The sequence below is a fragment of the Chamaea fasciata genome, unplaced genomic scaffold (genome assembly GCF_029207755.1).
Source record: "Chamaea fasciata isolate MVZ Bird 193981 ecotype frontalis unplaced genomic scaffold, bChaFas1.0.hap1 SCAF_2, whole genome shotgun sequence".
Lineage (NCBI taxonomy): Eukaryota > Metazoa > Chordata > Aves > Passeriformes > Sylviidae > Chamaea > Chamaea fasciata.
In genome coordinates, this window is record NW_027094087.1 from 37878565 (window position 1) to 37896051 (window position 17487).

A 17487-nucleotide genomic window follows, 5' to 3' on the forward strand; every position below is an offset into this window, starting at 1 on the left:
ACACAAAACTAAAACAATCTCTACAGATGAAAAATTGGATGTGCAGGAAAGAGCTTCCTTATGAATTACTGATGTAGGTGGATTTTTGTAGAGTGTGCTGCATGTTGCATTAGCAAAAAAGTTTTGGCTTCCGGGTTTTCCCTTGGCAATTTTTGTCCTAATGGTGACTCTGCCAACTCTGAAATAAGGATGGATGGTGGAAGACAATCAGATAAATTATACCCCTTTTTAAAAACCAGCAGATGTTTTTATTTTCAAAAAATGTTTAAATGAAGTGCAAGTGGATGTGACTATGTAGTGAAAGTTGAATCCAGCGCATGGATGATCCAGTATGTTTCTCTTTTTGCATAGCTTTTAAAAATGCAGAAATGTTCTGGAGTGTATATTTTGGTAAGTTTAAGGATCTGGGAATTAATTTCAAATGGCAAAATTGATTTGATTGTTCTTGAGGGTCCTTATTGCTCCTCCCATTCCCCATATTTAATAAATCCTGGAATTGAGGATTAACAATTAACAGTAAATTCTGTTAATTGTGGGTTTAATGTCTGTGTTGTATATGCGTGTCAGCATGCACAGTTGGCTTTGATGCTCTTAATAGGAATGACTGAATGATACTTGGCCTGTTGGGTTTCACCTTTATCTGTTCACTGTTTGAGTTGCTTCATTGTTATATTTTGTTAGTCATTATTGTGCATATACAGAGATTTCAATGTAGCTTTTAACAATGATAGTAACAAATCTGTTTATTGTTTCAGCTACACCCATTTCAACTGAATCCTAGGAACAGTAATGTAAATAGAGAAGAGGGTGCAGTTGGTGATTCTGATATTGCAAATAGGGCAAAATTATCAATAACTTCCTCTTAACTGTGACTGCTGTTGCTGCTTCTTATGTAGTTAATAGGTTTGCATTTATGTGATACTCTCATGTGCTGTTATTAACTTCAAGATTTGATGAATTTTTACTCTGGAATCTTCATTCTGATAATTATTTTTTCTTTAATTTTTTTTTTTTTTTTAATTCTGTTTTTGGTAATCTGATGCACAAACCAATATGCAGTCCCAACTCCTCTACTGCTCAAGCATTCTGTATTAAAGGTAGATTCTTTCTCTGGGGTAGATTCAAGCACAAAGAAGTGGGCTAATGTGACCTTGCAGATTAGTCTGCTATTTGAGCTATGCGTACAGGTGTTCTTCTGTTTAACTTCAGCAGCACAGTATAGGGGAAAGGGCTTATGGTTATGGTTGCCTTCACAGAATTAAACAGCCCAGCTAAGAGACCTAATACATCAGATTACCAGCACATGCTCTAATTGCAAGGTGATGTGAGTTCTCTTACAGCTGCTTTTCTTTTTGTGGTGAAGAATATACAAAGACTTTGTTTAATAACTGCTACAGCTGGGAGTGCAGCAGAAAGGGAAAATGGTTCAGCGCAGCAGATGTATGTTTTTAGGTGGGAGGGGAACACAAGTACCGATCCAGAATAATTAAAAAAGGAGTTCACTTATTTATAAGGACTTTTACAGCTCTTCTCATAGCTAACCTTTACTATGCTGCGTGGCCATTCATGGGAACACTGTGTTTGCATATTTGTTGTGGTAGGAATAACGTTAATATGGACCATTGCCACCGTTGTAACTATCCTAGTTGTGACTTGTCATTTCCTTTTGATAAAGGGTCAGAGGATGCACTGTTTGTTCCTAATCAACACAATATTTATATGCCTTGTTCTGGGAAATAGCTGTATCTTTCCCAGATGTGTCAGGTGAAGGGTGTGCACTAAGGGCATCTGTTTGTTTGAGACTAGTTTTAGAATCAGTTATGGTTCAAAGGGAAACAGGTCTTAATTCCTGGAAGGGCTCTTGGATGCTGGTAAAGAGCACTCTGACCTTGTTACATAACATGCTTTTATAATAATGTTTCAAGTTCAGTGTTGTCTTGAAGTGGTTATTTAATGGTATCTAACAAAAGGTACTTGTTCGATTGCAGCAATATTTTCTGCTCTGAAGAATCTCCAGGAAAAAATTCATCGACTGGAGCTGGAGCGGTTTCAGGCAGAGGAGAATGTAAAACACCTCAGCAGGGAAACAGCAGACTATAAAAAAGTACTGAGTGAACAAATGCAACACGAAGAACATGACAAGACTGAAGTGTCAAAGAAAAACCAAGGTTGTTTGCAGACCATATATAGATACTGTAGAACATTCATGTGGATGAAACTTGATTCCTATCAATGCATAAACCAATTTCAATTTACTTGATGTTCAGTGTCTTTTAATGTGCAATGACATTGGGAGTTACAAAGAAATAAGGCAAATTTTAAAGCATTCTTTGTTTTAGGGATTTTTATGCATGCAAAAGTTCATTACGCATAATATGTTGCTTAGTAGGTCCTTTTCTTGTTTGCTCTGAAACTGTCCTGAAAACAACAACATAAAAATCCCAGGAACAAGCAATGCATATTTTCTACTTTCTGCTTCTGTTATCTTCAGAACTGTCTTCTCAGCTGGCAGCTGCTGAGTCTCGATGCAGCCTTCTAGAGAAACAGCTGGACTACATGCGAAAAATGATCCAGCATGCAGAAAATGAGAAGTCACATCTCTTGGAGAAACAGGTGTGTTCCCAAAACTTACCTCAGGGTTAAATCATAAAAGTCATTAATTATGTCATGATTTTTCATAATTACTGTAATTTTAATACCTTGAAGTGTGGATGTCTACTTCAGCTGGCCTTCATATACTTAGGTATAGATAGCTTCCCTACTTAAATTTCCCAGTCTTCTCACGACCCTGGTATCTTCTTTGTGCACCTGTTTCTAAAGCAATAGTAGGCTCTGGTATTAATATGAATTGTTTGCTTCTGCATGATTGGCTTACTGCCGTAGCTCATCCTTATCCTCCAGTGTTATACGTCTGTGCCACTGGGAAAAAATCTCCCTTTTGTGTTTACAGTCTTTCAGGTCTTTGGGGATTTTCTTTACTAGCGCTACTCCTGCTAAATTGGGGCTGAAATACTGATTCTGTAGAAATAGAAGGAAAATTTTGATTTCCCACCATCAGTGTTTGGGATTTTGCATATATCTAAAATGAACTTGAATTTTGTTTTACAGACTTATGGGTCACCTAGAGCTGTCTCTTCATTGGTCTCTGTGGCTATTCTGTTTCAGCCTGTTAAATATTTACTGAAGAAAAAAAAAAAACAAGCCATTTCTAATTTCTGCATAATTTTTTTTTTTTTTTTTAACTGGGTTGGGTTGGAAGGAAGGAGAGACTGCAGAATCCTCTCTCATATGTAGTTAAATGTACGGTTTGCCTAGACTGGTGGACCGGTGGTGCAGTTTGTTCCCTGATTGTGGCACCGTCTAAAATTGCACAGAAGGAGTAGTTCCTTTGGACTGTTTATGGGCCTCCTTTGTGCTCCAGACACAAGGCTTACTATAGATGGTCTTGTTTTCTTGTGCTTGTAATTGTTTTTCTTTTCACTTCTCCCTTCAAGGGCTCCTTAGAGAGAGATCGGCTTCTTGACCAATCGCATGTTCAGTCTAAATTGGAAAAGCTGGATATACTGGAAAAAGAGTACAGCAGACTAACTACCATGCAGTTCATAGCAGAGGTCTGTCATCTGTCTTGGATACTGTATCAGATTTGTCTTGTTTATTGGAACCTGTAGCTACATGGCAATAGCAGAACTGAGCCAAACTTTGTGCTTCAGAGTAAGACAGCAACTAAACTTCATTTTAAACTGAGGTGTGGTGAAAACTTGAAGTTATTGCTGAAAGTCTGCATGTCCAGGGAGGCTTTGGGTCACTGTGCACTGCAAGAGTTGGAGTTTTATTATGCCTTAACAGTCTGTTGGTGTTCCTCTTTTGTGCTTAAGCATTGTAGGATTGCAGCTGTTTCTAAGATCTTGACTTGCTTTGCATCCTACTGAATGCTAACAGTTATTTTCTGTTGCTATCTGGATTTACCTTGACTTGTATGAATTTGATGTTTGGTTTTTTTAGCCCTCCTTATTAAGAACCACAATTATTACTAGTTATTTTGTGTGCAGACTCCTGGAGCCTTGTGTTGCAAGGCCTCTAGCACTGGGTGACTCCCTCTGGGTTTGAGTCAATCTGCCTTTTCAGAACTCCGTTTGAATCAGTAGCTTCTACAAACTCAACATGACTGTGTTTGGTCATATTATGTTGCGGTGGGTTCACCCTTGAATTTTTATAATTTTTGTAATTTTATGGTGAGAAATAAGACTCAATCTCACCATGGGCTGCAGGGGAATCTCTGCTCTGGCACCTGGAATACCTCCTCCTCCTCCCTTGTTGACCTTAGGGTCTGCAAGGCTTCTGCTTTTGAACATTCTCACTCCTTGCTTCTGGCTGCCCTTCCCCAGCAGGTTTTTTTCCCCTCCTTTAGTCTGTAATCCCAGCGGTGCTACCACCATTCCTGTTGGGCTCAGCCTTGGCCAGCGGTGGATCTGTCTTGGAGCCAGCTGCCATTGGCTCTGTTGACATGGGGAAGTTTCTGGCAGCTCCTCAGAGAAGCCACCCCTATAGTCCCATGGCCTCCAATGCCTTACCACACAACCCCCATACATCTGTGTACCCTCTGTGGTATTGGCCTCTGACATTTCATCCACGTACCTCTCTCTGCTGCTGTAAGATAGACCACAAGTCTCCTAAGCCTGGAAACTACTTAACCAGGGAGAGGCTTCCTTCTGCAAATTTTGCTATTTCCCCAAAAGGACCAGGTGGTACGTGATTAAATTTTGGTATTGTGGATGGCAGCTCTGGATTCTATCAAAATCATAGGCTTGCCACCCTGCACACCAGCCCTTACCTCAGGTGGTGAAGTAGATGGTGTTTCTTCAGAGGTACTGTCCTGGGTTGAAGTATATTCTATCACCATCTTCAAGAACTGTTGAAACCAGGTGAGGCAGTGCTCCCTGCCTCCTCCACTCTGGCTTATCTTCTGTTAATGGGCCATCAGCACCTTTGCTACACAGCTCACAGATAACCCCCTCCTGGACTACCTCCTGTTAATGGGCCCATCAGGCCTTATCACATGACTCACCATCCCATTGTGGGATGCTCCGCCCAGAGGGAGAAACCAAGCATTCCAGCCTGGATATAAGCTGAGACTCTGAACACCAGGGGGGCGCTTACCCACTGGATTCCCAGAGGACCCGAGCTACCAGACTTTTCTACAGGATCACTGCTTCAGGAAGACCACCTCATCTGGACTGCTTCCATCACTACGCTCAGGTTGTATTCTGACTCTGTCAGTGGTCTTTTGTATTATTGCATTGATTTTATTTTACTTTCTTTCCTTTTTTTCTTTTTTTCCTATTAAATTGTATCTCTGACTTGGAGCCTCTCATTTGTTTTGCCTTGAAACTACTACATTTTTGGCGCCCAACGTGGGGCACAAGGCACTGAGAAAAGTCAGAATTACAATTTTGTATTGAAGAAGACACCTGTTCGCTATGATGCTCAACATGCTTACATGTGTCTTATATCTATCTCTCTATATTTTTCCACAACTGGGGTACTATCTGCCAGTCTTAATGCTCCTGCGTAGACCAGGGTATGGTACTAAAATTGCTTTAGTAGTCTATTATGTCCATTGCTTGATAAACTCTGAGGCAATGAACATTATTCAGAATATACACCCAGTTTTGTTTTCTTGTTCTGGTCTAGGATGCTACATCTGGGGCCTCAACAATCTCACCCAGCCCCTGTGGGGAGGGGTGAAGAATGATTTTTTCCAGCTTTTCAGGCATGACACAGCAGTTTTTGAAAATATGGAATACCCTCTGGATGCCAAGGACAGCATGATGTTGTTGTTAGTCCTGCTTTGTCTTCTCTGCACGGCCCGCACCATGCTTACACTACCTAGTGTGATACAGCGTGTTCTGGAGGAAGAGGGAAAAAGAAGCAGAGCAACGATATCAGTGTCTACACAGAGTGTCACAGAGGTGAAAGGAACCAAAGGCAAGGCGACAGTGTCCACATCTACGCAGACTGTCACAGAGGAGAAAGGGACTAAGGGTGCCATCAGCATCTCCACACAAACCATCACCGAACCGGAACAGCCTAAACCAGTAGCAGTTGCCCCCGTTCAGAAGAAGAAATCAAGGACCAAATCAGTCCGCATAGTGACTGATGAGGGTGCAGCAGGACCTTCACAATCAGCAGAAGAGACAGAGCCAGAAATCATCACTCGCTCTCTATCTCTGGGTGAGCTGCGTGACCTGCGAAGGGAATTCACCCGCCAGACCAACGAGTCCATCCTGACCTGGCTGCTCCGCATCTGGGACGCTGCAGCCAATGACACCATTCTGGATGGAAGTGAGGCCAGGCAACTGGGATCGTTGTCCCGGGATGTGGTCATTGACCAGGGGATTGGGAAAAGCCAAGAACCTCTCAGCCTCTGGCAGCGACTGCTAACAAGTGTGAAGGATAGATACCTTTGTAAAGAAGACCTCCAAGTGCACCAAGGAAAATGGAACACAATAGAACAAGGTATCCGATGCCTGAGGGAATTGGCTGTGTTGGAAATCCTTTTTTCAGAAGATGAGAGATTTCCTAAAAACCCAGATGGTGTCCAGTGCACATCACGGATGTGGTTGAGATTTGCACGGCTTGGACCCGAGATGTACTCACGTTACCTGGCAACACTGCAATGGAGGGAAGGTGAGGACAGGGTAGGTGTCTTGGCTAATAAACTAAGAATTTACGAGGACACTGTCACTGCCCCAGTTCGTACCCATGTCTCATCTGTGGAAACAAGACTGGCTGAGCAAGTCCGGAACTTGATTGAAGAAGGCCATCAGAAACTGAAAAAAGAACTTAAGGAAGAAATTTACCATATCCAGCCAGAGCCAATGAGAGTCTCTGCCATTAGGAGCAGGCGCTCCCCAGCCAGGGAGAGAGGATACACACCCCGAGGTAACCTCTGGTCTTTTCTTCGGGAGCATGGAGAAGACATGAGGAAGTGGGATGGAAAATCCACCTCCTCCTTAGCAGCCCGGGTACGTGAACTGAAAAGAGAAACACCTACCACAAAGAGCCCATCTAGAATCAATGTTGCTCCGGTCTCTCGTGCACAGAACTCCAGACGGTACAGGAATGACGATATGACTGATCCTCTTGAAGGAACCTCAGAAACATATTTACAAGAAGAGAGCAATGTATGCCATGACCAGGAATAGGGGGGCCCTGCCTCTAGCCAGGTAGAGGAAAGGGACAATCGGATCTACTGGACTGTGTGGATCCGATGGCCTGGAACATCTGACCCACAAAGATATACGGCTCTGGTTGATACCGGTGCTCAGTGTACTCTGATGCCATCAAGGTACGTGGGAGCAGAACCCATTTCCATTTCTGGGGTGACAGGAGGATCCCAGGAGCTGACTGTACTGGAAGCTGAAGTAAGTCTAACTGGGAAAGAATGGCAGAAACACCCCATTGTGACTGGTCCAGAGGCCCCATGCATTTTGGGCATAGACTATCTCAGAAATGGGTATTTCAAAGACCCAAGAGGATACCGCTGGGTTTTTGGCATAGCTGCTCTAGAGACAGAAGGCATCAGACAACTGAGTACCTTGCCTGGACTCTCAGACGACCCCTCTGCTGTGGGACTACTGAAAGTTGAAGAACAACAGGTACCGATCGCCCGAGCAACAGTGCACCGTCGGCAATATCGCACCGACAGAGACTCTGTGGTCCCCATCCATAAGATGATTCGTGAGCTGGAGAGCCAAGGGGTGGTAAGCAAGGCTCGTTCACCCTTTAATAGCCCTATATGGCCCGTGCGTAAGTCCAGTGGAGAATGGAGACTGACGGTGGATTACCGTGGCCTGAATGAAGTCACACCACCACTGAGCGCTGCCGTACCAGACATGTTGGAGCTTCAGTATGAGCTGGAATCCAAGGCAGCAAAATGGTATGCGACCATTGATATTGCAAATGCCTTTTTCTCCATTCCTCTGGCAGCAGAATGCAGGCCTCAGTTTGCCTTCACCTGGAGGGGCGTGCAGTACACCTGGAACCGACTGCCCCAGGGGTGGAAGCACAGTCCCACCATTTGCCATGGACTGATCCAGGCTGCACTGGAAAAGGGTGAGGCTCCAGAACACCTGCAATACATTGACGACATTATCGTGTGGGGAAACACCGCAACAGAAGTCTTTGAGAAGGGAGAGAAGATCATTCAGATTCTCCTGAAGGCCGGCTTCGCCATCAAGAGGAGCAAAGTCAAGGGACCTGCTCGAGAGATCCAGTTCCTGGGAGTGAAGTGGCAAGATGGACGGCGTCAGATTCCCACTGAAGTCATCAATAAGATCACTGCAATGTCTCCACCGACCAACAAGAAGGAAACACAAGCTTTCCTAGGTGCCATAGGTTTCTGGAGGATGCACATTCCCGAGTATAGCCAAATTGTGAGCCCTCTCTACCTGGTCACCCGCAAGAAGAACGATTTCCACTGGGGCCCAGAACAGCAGCAAGCTTTCGCCCAGATCAAGCAGGAAATCGCTCATGCGGTAGCCCTTGGCCCAGTCAGGACGGGATCAGAGGTGAAGAATGTGCTTTACTCTGCAGCCGGGAGCCATGGTCTGTCATGGAGCCTTTGGCAGAAGGTGCCGGGTGAGACTCGGGGACGACCACTGGGATTCTGGAGCCGAAGCTACAGAGGATCCGAAGCCAACTACACTCCCACAGAGAAGGAAATCTTAGCCGCCTATGAAGGAGTCCAAGCTGCCTCAGAGGTGATTGGTACTGAAGCACAGCTGCTTCTGGCACCTCGACTACCGGTGCTGGGGTGGATGTTCAAGGGAAAGGTTCCTACCACACATCACGCCACCGACACCACGTGGAGCAAATGGATCGCCCTGATCACGCAGCGCGCCCGTATTGGAAACCTGAATCGCCCTGGGATTCTGGAAATTATAACAAACTGGCCTGAAGGTGAGACCTTTGGATTATCCTCTGAAGAAGAGGAGGAGCAAGTGACACGGGCCGAGGAAGCCCCACCATATAACGAGCTACCAGAGAGTGAGAGACGATATGCCCTTTTCACCGACGGTTCCTGCCGAATTGTAGGTGCTAACCGGAAATGGAAAGCTGCTGTATGGAGCCCCACACGACGAGTTGCACAGGCTACCGAGGGAGAAGGTGGATCGAGTCAGGTCGCAGAGCTTAAAGCTGTCCAGCTGGCTTTGGATATTGCTGAACGAGAGAAGTGGCCGAGGCTCTATCTCTACACTGACTCATGGATGGTAGCTAATGCTCTGTGGGGATGGCTGGACCGCTGGAGAAAGGCCAACTGGCAGCGCAGAGGGAAACCCATCTGGGCTGCTGAGATTTGGCAGGACATCGCCACCCGAGTAGAAAGGCTGACCGTGAAGGTTCGACACGTGGATGCGCATGTACCCAAGAGTCGGGCTAATGAAGAACATCATAACAACGAGCAGGTGGATCGAGCTGCCAAGGTGAAAGTATCTCAGGTTGATCTAGACTGGCAGCACAAAGGAGAATTGTTCCTAGCTCGTTGGGCTCATGATGCCTCTGGTCATCAAGGGAGAGATGCAACATATCGATGGGCTCGTGACCGAGGGGTGGACATTACTGTGGACAGCATCTCCCAGGCTATCCATGACTGCGAGACCTGTGCTGCGATCAAACAGGCCAAGCGAGTGAAGCCTCTGTGGTATGGCGGACGATGGTCAAAGTATAGGTATGGGGAAGCCTGGCAAATTGACTACATCACCCTTCCCCAAACCCGCCAAGGCAAGCGCTACGTGCTCACCATGGTGGAAGCAACCACTGGATGGCTGGAGACCTACCCTGTGCCTCATGCTACTGCCCGGAACACCATCTTGGGCCTAGAAAAGCAGGTCCTGTGGAGACATGGCACCCCTGAGAGAATTGAGTCAGACAACGGGACTCATTTCAAGAATGGCCTCATAAGCACTTGGGCCAGAGAACACGGAATCGAATGGATATACCATATCCCATACCATGCACCAGCTGCCGGGAAGGTGGAACGCTGCAATGGACTGCTTAAAACTACCCTTAAGGCACTTGGTGGAGGGACCTTCAAAAATTGGGAACAGAACTTAGCGAAGGCCACCTGGATGGTCAATACCCGAGGGTCCATCAATCGAGCTGGTCCTGCCCAGTCTGAATCCTTGCATACAGTGGATGGAGATAGGGTCCCTGTGGTACACATGAGAGGTATGTTAGGAAAGACTGTTTGGATTAATCCCACCTCGGGCAAGGGCAAACCCATCCGTGGGGTTGTCTTTGCACAAGGACCTGGTTACACTTGGTGGGTGATGCAAAAGGATGGGGACACCCACTGTGTACCACAAGGAGACCTTATTTTAAGTGAGAACTGTGTGTAGGATTTCATTATATATATATATGTGTGTGTGTGTAGTTTAAGGAAGGTATTGATTTGGGATGATGTAGATGGTAATAGAATAAGGGGTGGATAATGTCCTGGGTTGAAGTATATTCTATCACCATCTTCAAGAACTGTTGAAACCAGGTGAGGCAGTGCTCCCTGCCTCCTCCACTCTGGCTTATCTTCTGTTAATGGGCCATCAGCACCTTTGCTACACAGCTCACAGATAACCCCCTCCTGGACTACCTCCTGTTAATGGGCCCATCAGGCCTTATCACATGACTCACCATCCCATTGTGGGATGCTCCGCCCAGAGGGAGAAACCAAGCATTCCAGCCTGGATATAAGCTGAGACTCTGAACACCAGGGGGGCGCTTACCCACTGGATTCCCAGAGGACCCGAGCTACCAGACTTTTCTACAGGATCACTGCTTCAGGAAGACCACCTCATCTGGACTGCTTCCATCACTACGCTCAGGTTGTATTCTGACTCTGTCAGTGGTCTTTTGTATTATTGCATTGATTTTATTTTACTTTCTTTCCTTTTTTTCTTTTTTTCCTATTAAATTGTATCTCTGACTTGGAGCCTCTCATTTGTTTTGCCTTGAAACTACTACAGGTACATAAGGAGATGTTTGGTAGTAAATCTTTAGCTGCTTGGCTTGCTGCAGGACATTTAGATGTTACAACTATTCCTGGAAGTTCCAGAGCCAAATCTGCTGCAACAAGCTTTTTAAGATCTTGACACCCTGTTGTGGTGAGCTGCAGTTGTAGAGTACAAGTGGTTGCATTGTTTACTTAGGCCAAACACTTGCAAAGAGAAATAGGAATCTCCTGGGTCTTGTACTCTGAAAGTCACAGTAATTTCCTCCAGTGTTAGAGCTGAAATAATCTGTTCAGCAACTGGCATTTCCCTCTGAAAGGCTTTTACCAAGTTTTTGACTGGTAGTAGCTGAAGTTTGGTGAGATTGTTTGCCTTGTTGTGCCTGGCCAGTGAAAATAACTTCAGCTGTATGGGTTTGTTTGTGTTCTTTTCTGGATCAAACCAGAGGTCTTTGATCCTTTATCTTTAGGAGTCGGTAGCTGTCTGTAGAGGTTTCACATTCACCAATCTTGTTTTCCTGGCCAATGCACCATTTGTGTAGTGGTTTGAGTGTCTACCATTTACTTTTTCCTACTGTGAGATATGAATAGGAAAAAAGCAAAGGAGGCTCAAACTTGAAGAGTATAAAGATAGATTTATTAATACACACTAAAATAAGAATGAGAGTCAAAATGAAACCTTCAAAAACACTTCTCCTTCCCCACAAACTGTTCGCTTTCCCACTGACAACATAAAGAGACAAAACTGTGATTTTCAGTCAGTTTCATTATTTTAAAATAATCTTTCATCAGCTCTTAGGTAGAGAACCCTCTCTTAGAACTGCCATGGAGACATCTCTACAAGAAACAGTTCTCTGGTGGCTCCCATGTCACAAATCTGCAGCTGCCCAGGAATTCTGCAAACTGAATTCCTTTCCCATTAGCTGCACTCATGGGCCGTATCAGCTTATTTAGGGTGCCGTTAAGGGATGACTCTTCTAGTATAAAACAAAGGTTTCCTTCATCTATCTCCAAAATCATCTTCATCTCAAGAAAAAGAGGTCTCTTTTTTTCACTGGAAGCAAAGGGTGTCATATCACTTTTCTCTTTATCTTCCTCTGTTCAAAATTCTCCACTAAATCTCAATTATCAGTCCACGACGATGACTTGAACTTTGCATCCCCCCTAAATGGGGGATACAGGGAAATATGTATATGTTACAGGGAAATTTTAGTCCATTCTCCATGGCCTCGTAAGAGAAGCCCAGCCCAAATAGGCAACTCCTCAATCTTCCTCCAACTTAGGACTTTTACTCTGTCTTTACTGACTCCAGTTTCATGCTGTGTTTTTCTACACCTCAGTCACTCTGTCCTCACTCAGAGAAGGGCCGGTGCATTGTGAGTCTCGCCTGTCCAGGAAAGGGTTAACGCCTCGCGGGGTCACGTGGGCTCTGCTGGTGGCCGGTCCTATTTCAACGGGCGGGATGGGGGAGGCTCAGCGGCGGCGGCGCCGCCCGGGATCCCTGGCCTGGCTGGCCTACTCCCCCCCCGCCCCGCGGTCCCGTGCGGTGAGCCCGGCCCGGCCCGGCCCCGGGGCCGCTCCCTGGGGCTGCGGGGAACATCTCCCCCGGGGCCGCCGGCGGCGGGGCCGGCCCCAGAGGCAGCTGGATGTCAGCACCTACGGCCTCTCCTGCCGCCCCCGCTGCCGGCTGCGCGCCCGCCCGCCCGCTGCACGGCCGGCCTTACCTGCTGGCAGGCCCAAAGGGAGAAGGAGCGTCCTGGACGCAGCTCAGCTCTTTTTATGGGTATTCACAAAGTCCTATCCAGCTTCCTTAGTGGTTATACGATGTGTCAGTCTCTAGAAATTGGCCTCTGATAGGTCCTTGTCCTTTCCAAAGGCTAAGATCCTTACAGGGAGCTATTTCCCTTTGACTTAAAACCGAGCTGTGTTAACCCATGACGCTGTCACAATGAAATAACGTTTTAGATGAATTGGGTGTTAAATTCACACAATTTTGAAGCCATTCTAGGACCCGAAATGAATCTGGATTTAGCTGTGATGAGAAGTCATTTTCCTTGTGGTCAGTATGTAGTCATGAGCCATCTTCTAGTTGACAGGTCTGCCTCCCTCTGTGGTTACAGGCTATGTTCCTATGTGAGCACCTTATGTGATAGGTGTTACCTGAATGTCTTCGAAGAGTGATTGCACTCTCTACTCAGGGAAGCATTGCATCTGTTCCCTCTTTGATCTCTGCTGTAGTTGTGGCAAGATTGTAAGAAAATTTTCAGGTTGAATCTGAAGCAAGAAATAAGAGCCTGTTTCAGACATGATATGCTGAAATGGCTGGAAAGTGGTGAGGTGATGGTTTATGAGCAGTGATGTATCTGCCTCGGAGTTCAGACACTGCCAGAGCACAAATTGTGTGGGAGTCTTACTGAGAGCATTTAATCTCCTCAGATTAGCTACCTGGTGCTATAAGTATTGTCTTCAAGTAATTTGCTAATGTCAGTAGTGGCTTGAAAAGGAAATGCTGAGATTCCTGTTTATGTGGCGTACTTACCCTGGAAATGCATTTGAGGCATCTTTATTTCAACTGTAGTCCTGCAGTGCAGTCTCTGGACTGGGCTGATCTGAACATGTCTGTGTCTGGAGGTGGAGTAAAGAACCGTGACTGTTCACTAAAAGTGCAGTTTGGGCTGTGGTCTTGTGTGTTGCCAGGTGGCCAGAGTTTGAATGTGTGTGTGGGTGACATTTGCAACAACTGTAGTTCGTGGTAATTGATCTCAACGCTAACAGTGAGACTTAAAACCACACCACTCCCCCCATCCCCCCAGTTCTGTGGGTTGGGTAAAACACTGGAATAGGTTGTCCACAGAGGCAGTAGATGCCCTGGTCCTGGAAAAATTCAAGATGAGTTTGAACAAAGCTCTTAGCAACCACCTGGTTTAGTGGAAAGTATCCCTTGGACTTAGGTGACCTTTACAGGTCCCTTTCAACCTAAACCATCCTATGACTGAGGGATTCTTTGAGTAGGTGGTTGCATGAAATTAATTTTCTGGTAGAAAACAGGTCAAAAATAGACATTGAAATGTTTTCTTTCTATTTTGTCATTAAAGTTTTTTGCAGTGGCTCCTGGATGTTCAGGCAGCCCGGTGTTGACCTGCAGTCTGCTTGCTGCTGCTTACAGTACTGTCTTACATGATGGGCAGCACTCATGGGCAGGGTCTGCTTGCTTGGCTCTGTGGCCTCTCCCTTAGTGACAACCCAGTAATCTGCATAATATTCTGTAAACAAGAAAAAAAATTATTTGGGGAATCTAATTTGGGCATATAATTTGTAACAGGGTCTGTCACAGATGATACAGTAAGATACATTCTTGCTGTGTATTTTGAGTTGCAGGCTGCAGCTGAACAGGGAGCTGAGGGAATACACATTCATTTCAGAATAAAAGCCTTGGCACAGCTGAATGTCAATCTTTATTTTAAACAGAATATTTTCCTCAATATTTTCATACTAAAAATTCTGTCAGACTTAAGAGGTTAATGAAAGGTCTTTGAGACTGACCACATGGACATCAAGAGTTGTGCCAATAACTGTAAAGAGCAGAAGATGATTTTAAGTTACCTGGAATACCTTTGTTTTGAATGAAAAAAAAAGTCATCAGAATGATTCTTTCATTCAAAAGGAAAAGTTGGTTCCTTTATATAGTGCCCTTGTCCTCAATGTAATCCAGGCTTTTGCCTTCTAACAGCTTTGTATAACGGCTCATTATATTATTCTTGAAATTAATATCCAAGTAATTCAGAACTGAAATATTTAGTACCTCAGTGTAGTGGGTTTATAAACAAAACAAGTGTAGAAATACAGCTGTCACTCTGTATAGCATGCTTTTCTACCTTAAATTTGATGAGTGGCTCTGTGAATGATCAGTCTTTGGGGGAAGAGAAGGGAAATTGTTTTGGGTACTGGATTGTTTTTTCACTGCTCTATAAAGCCAGAAAGTTATTTGATAACTTTCACATTGGAATTTCAGTGTATCTTGTTTAAACGATGTTTTCATCTTGTTGGAGGTTTGCAAAGAAATGTGTGCTTTCCCCCTTAACCTTTTCCTTTGAAAAAGAGTTTCAAAAGAGTTCTTATATGCTTTTGTGATAAAAAGATGAAATTACTTCAGTTTTATTTAAAGGTATCTCAGGGGCATCATACAACCTTTTCTCTCTGTTCTTTAATAGGAGTATGGCTAGATATTCAAAAATCCTTTTCTTGTAAGAGTGTAAGTTACAGATTACAGCAAAAATACCATTAGTGGTCTAAATAAAGCAAGTCTTCTCTTGCCTTATAATGACATGTCTTTGTTAGCTCTTTTGTAGTACAGAATCTTGGAGGATAATGTACACAAAGCAACCTACTGTCTAGGGTGTTTTTGCCATTGAAGTGAGAGAGCCTTGTGTATTGCTCTGTGTGTATTTGGCTGTGACTTAACTTCAGATACCAATTGTGAAAGTAAGAACAGAAAAACCAATTTAAATGTTAAGCATAAGATTTTGATTAATGCCTAAACAGGCAAAGTATCAGCAATCATTCTAATGCTCAAGTCTTAATTTGTCCTTAAGTCATAAGATGAGCTCACAGTTTTGTGCAAGCTCTTAGTATTGTAGGCTTTAGGAAGAAAAACATTTCTTTCATTAATAATGCTATTATTTTTATCCAACTTCGACTAGAAAAAAATGAAAGAGCTGGAACAGAAGCTTCATGAGGAAGAACATGCAAGGAAGCTTGTTCAGGAAAAAGCAGCTGAGGTAACCAACAGGAAATTTCTTTTGTACTGGTATGCACTGTAATTAGCTCTTCCTTTTTACCAACTTTTCAGCTCAGCTTACTGAAAGTGCCTCCCATCTGCCTCACAGAACAGTGAAATCCTGGTATTAGTCTTGTATGTTTGTTGGTTTTGTTTGGTTGGGGTTTTTTTTGTTTGGTTTTTTTTTTTTTTTTCCCCTCCTGCCTGAGGTACCTAAATGTCCTGAAGTTCTCTGAGCTTTTTGGAGACCTTCTTCGGTCACCACATGTGCACTGAAGTTTTGATTTCTTTACTGAAAGTTGGAAAAGAGGAGTAGAAATTCAGACTAATCCATGATTGAGTATGCATGGGAACCTCTCAATTAATCAAAGCCAAGAAATGGACTCCCTTGTTCATAACTGTAATTAAAATATTGTAGAAGGAAGCAAAAAAGAGGCAACACACTCTTGATTATGAGCCCTTAAGGATGCTGGCTGGTCTTCTAAGTTGAAAACGTGATGTTCATTAAGCATTCATTGTATGCTGGAGAATTGTGGAAGTAATGTGTTAGGCTCTAATGTTAACCTTTGCCATGAGTTTGGTGTGATGGGGAAAGGAGTGTCTCAAATAAATAATGAAATACTGTGCTGTAGATGCTTCTTCAGGAGATGATTTGTAAAGCCATGCTGTATCTTCCTCTTGGACAGCAAAGTGTGTGAGGATTCTCACTGCCAACAGGAAGCTCTAACCTTAACTCTTTCAGTAGATGCCTGGGTCGTTGGTTTTTTTTAGTGAGCTTGGTTGGTTGGTTGAAGGCTTTTTTACTGTCAAATTTAATAGAACAGAAGGAGTAGTTGCCTAGTAACTACATATTATGGGATCAATTGATCATGGTTGGGTGGCTTGAGCTCCCCAATACCTTGCCAAGTGTGAAGCACAGCTGATGTTTTGGAACTTGCCTGCATGGGACTAATGGACTAAGGCTAATTCTCTAATTCACTGGGATTACTGGTGAGTAGTGCTAACAGAGGAAATATTTAATGTTTAAGTTGACCTTAGGCTGCAAAAATATCCTAAAAAATTGCAGCCCTTGCTTCTGGAGAGCCTGCGTTTTAAAAATTCTTTGAGTTCTCTGCTTGCACTGTTTCTGATTATTTATTAATATAATTTCAGTAACTCCCCTTATTCCTTCAATTGTAGCTTCAGACAGGCCTGGAAACCAACAGACTACTGCTTGAAGCAGCATCACCACTGCTTTCTCCAAAAGCAAGACAACCCAGGAAAAAAGCTAAGCACCCAGAGAAGGTAAGGTGTGGGGGAGAGAAGGGCAGTTACTGCGTAGTCAAATGAGGTTGTGTGCATATGATCAGGCACCAGGTTGCCTCCTCTACTACAAAGTAAAGGGAAAGTGGGGTTGCTGTAGTATTTTTGCTAAATACTGGTCTCTTCCTTCTTTCCAGAAACGCTCTCCTGTAAGACATTCCACTGTGCAGCCCCATTATAGACTGTGTCTGGGTGATGTCCCCTTTGTGGCTGGGAAGGTGAGCTGATTAATTCCAAAGCTTAGAGCTCAGTAGCTGCAGCTCCTTAAGGGACTTTGGCTTGGTGCACTCCTGACACCCAGTGGTCAGATCAGTTAATTTTTTGATACTTCATACAGATTGTCTTTGAAATACTTGTTGGATATTGACAACTAGCTGAGCTGGTATTTCCAAAAATGGGCCTG

The 17487-nt window shown here is 44.3% G+C and overlaps 1 protein-coding gene across 3 annotated transcripts in view; it reads left to right on the forward strand.

Annotated features, from left to right (window-relative positions):
* Nucleotides 1-17487, forward strand: part of CEP57 (centrosomal protein 57) — a 30374-nt gene that overhangs the window by 6367 nt on the left and 6520 nt on the right. For 2 of the 3 annotated variants that reach the window (XM_066175721.1, XM_066175722.1), the window contains 6 exons: nucleotides 1989-2168; nucleotides 2492-2613; nucleotides 3495-3611; nucleotides 15706-15783; nucleotides 16962-17066; nucleotides 17222-17302. In XM_066175721.1, the coding sequence (XP_066031818.1) occupies nucleotides 1989-2168; nucleotides 2492-2613; nucleotides 3495-3611; nucleotides 15706-15783; nucleotides 16962-17066; nucleotides 17222-17302 (683 nt within the window). The remainder of the gene's footprint in view (nucleotides 1-1988; nucleotides 2169-2491; nucleotides 2614-3494; nucleotides 3612-15705; nucleotides 15784-16961; nucleotides 17067-17221; nucleotides 17303-17487) is intronic. The other variant, XM_066175723.1, reaches the window with a different exon arrangement.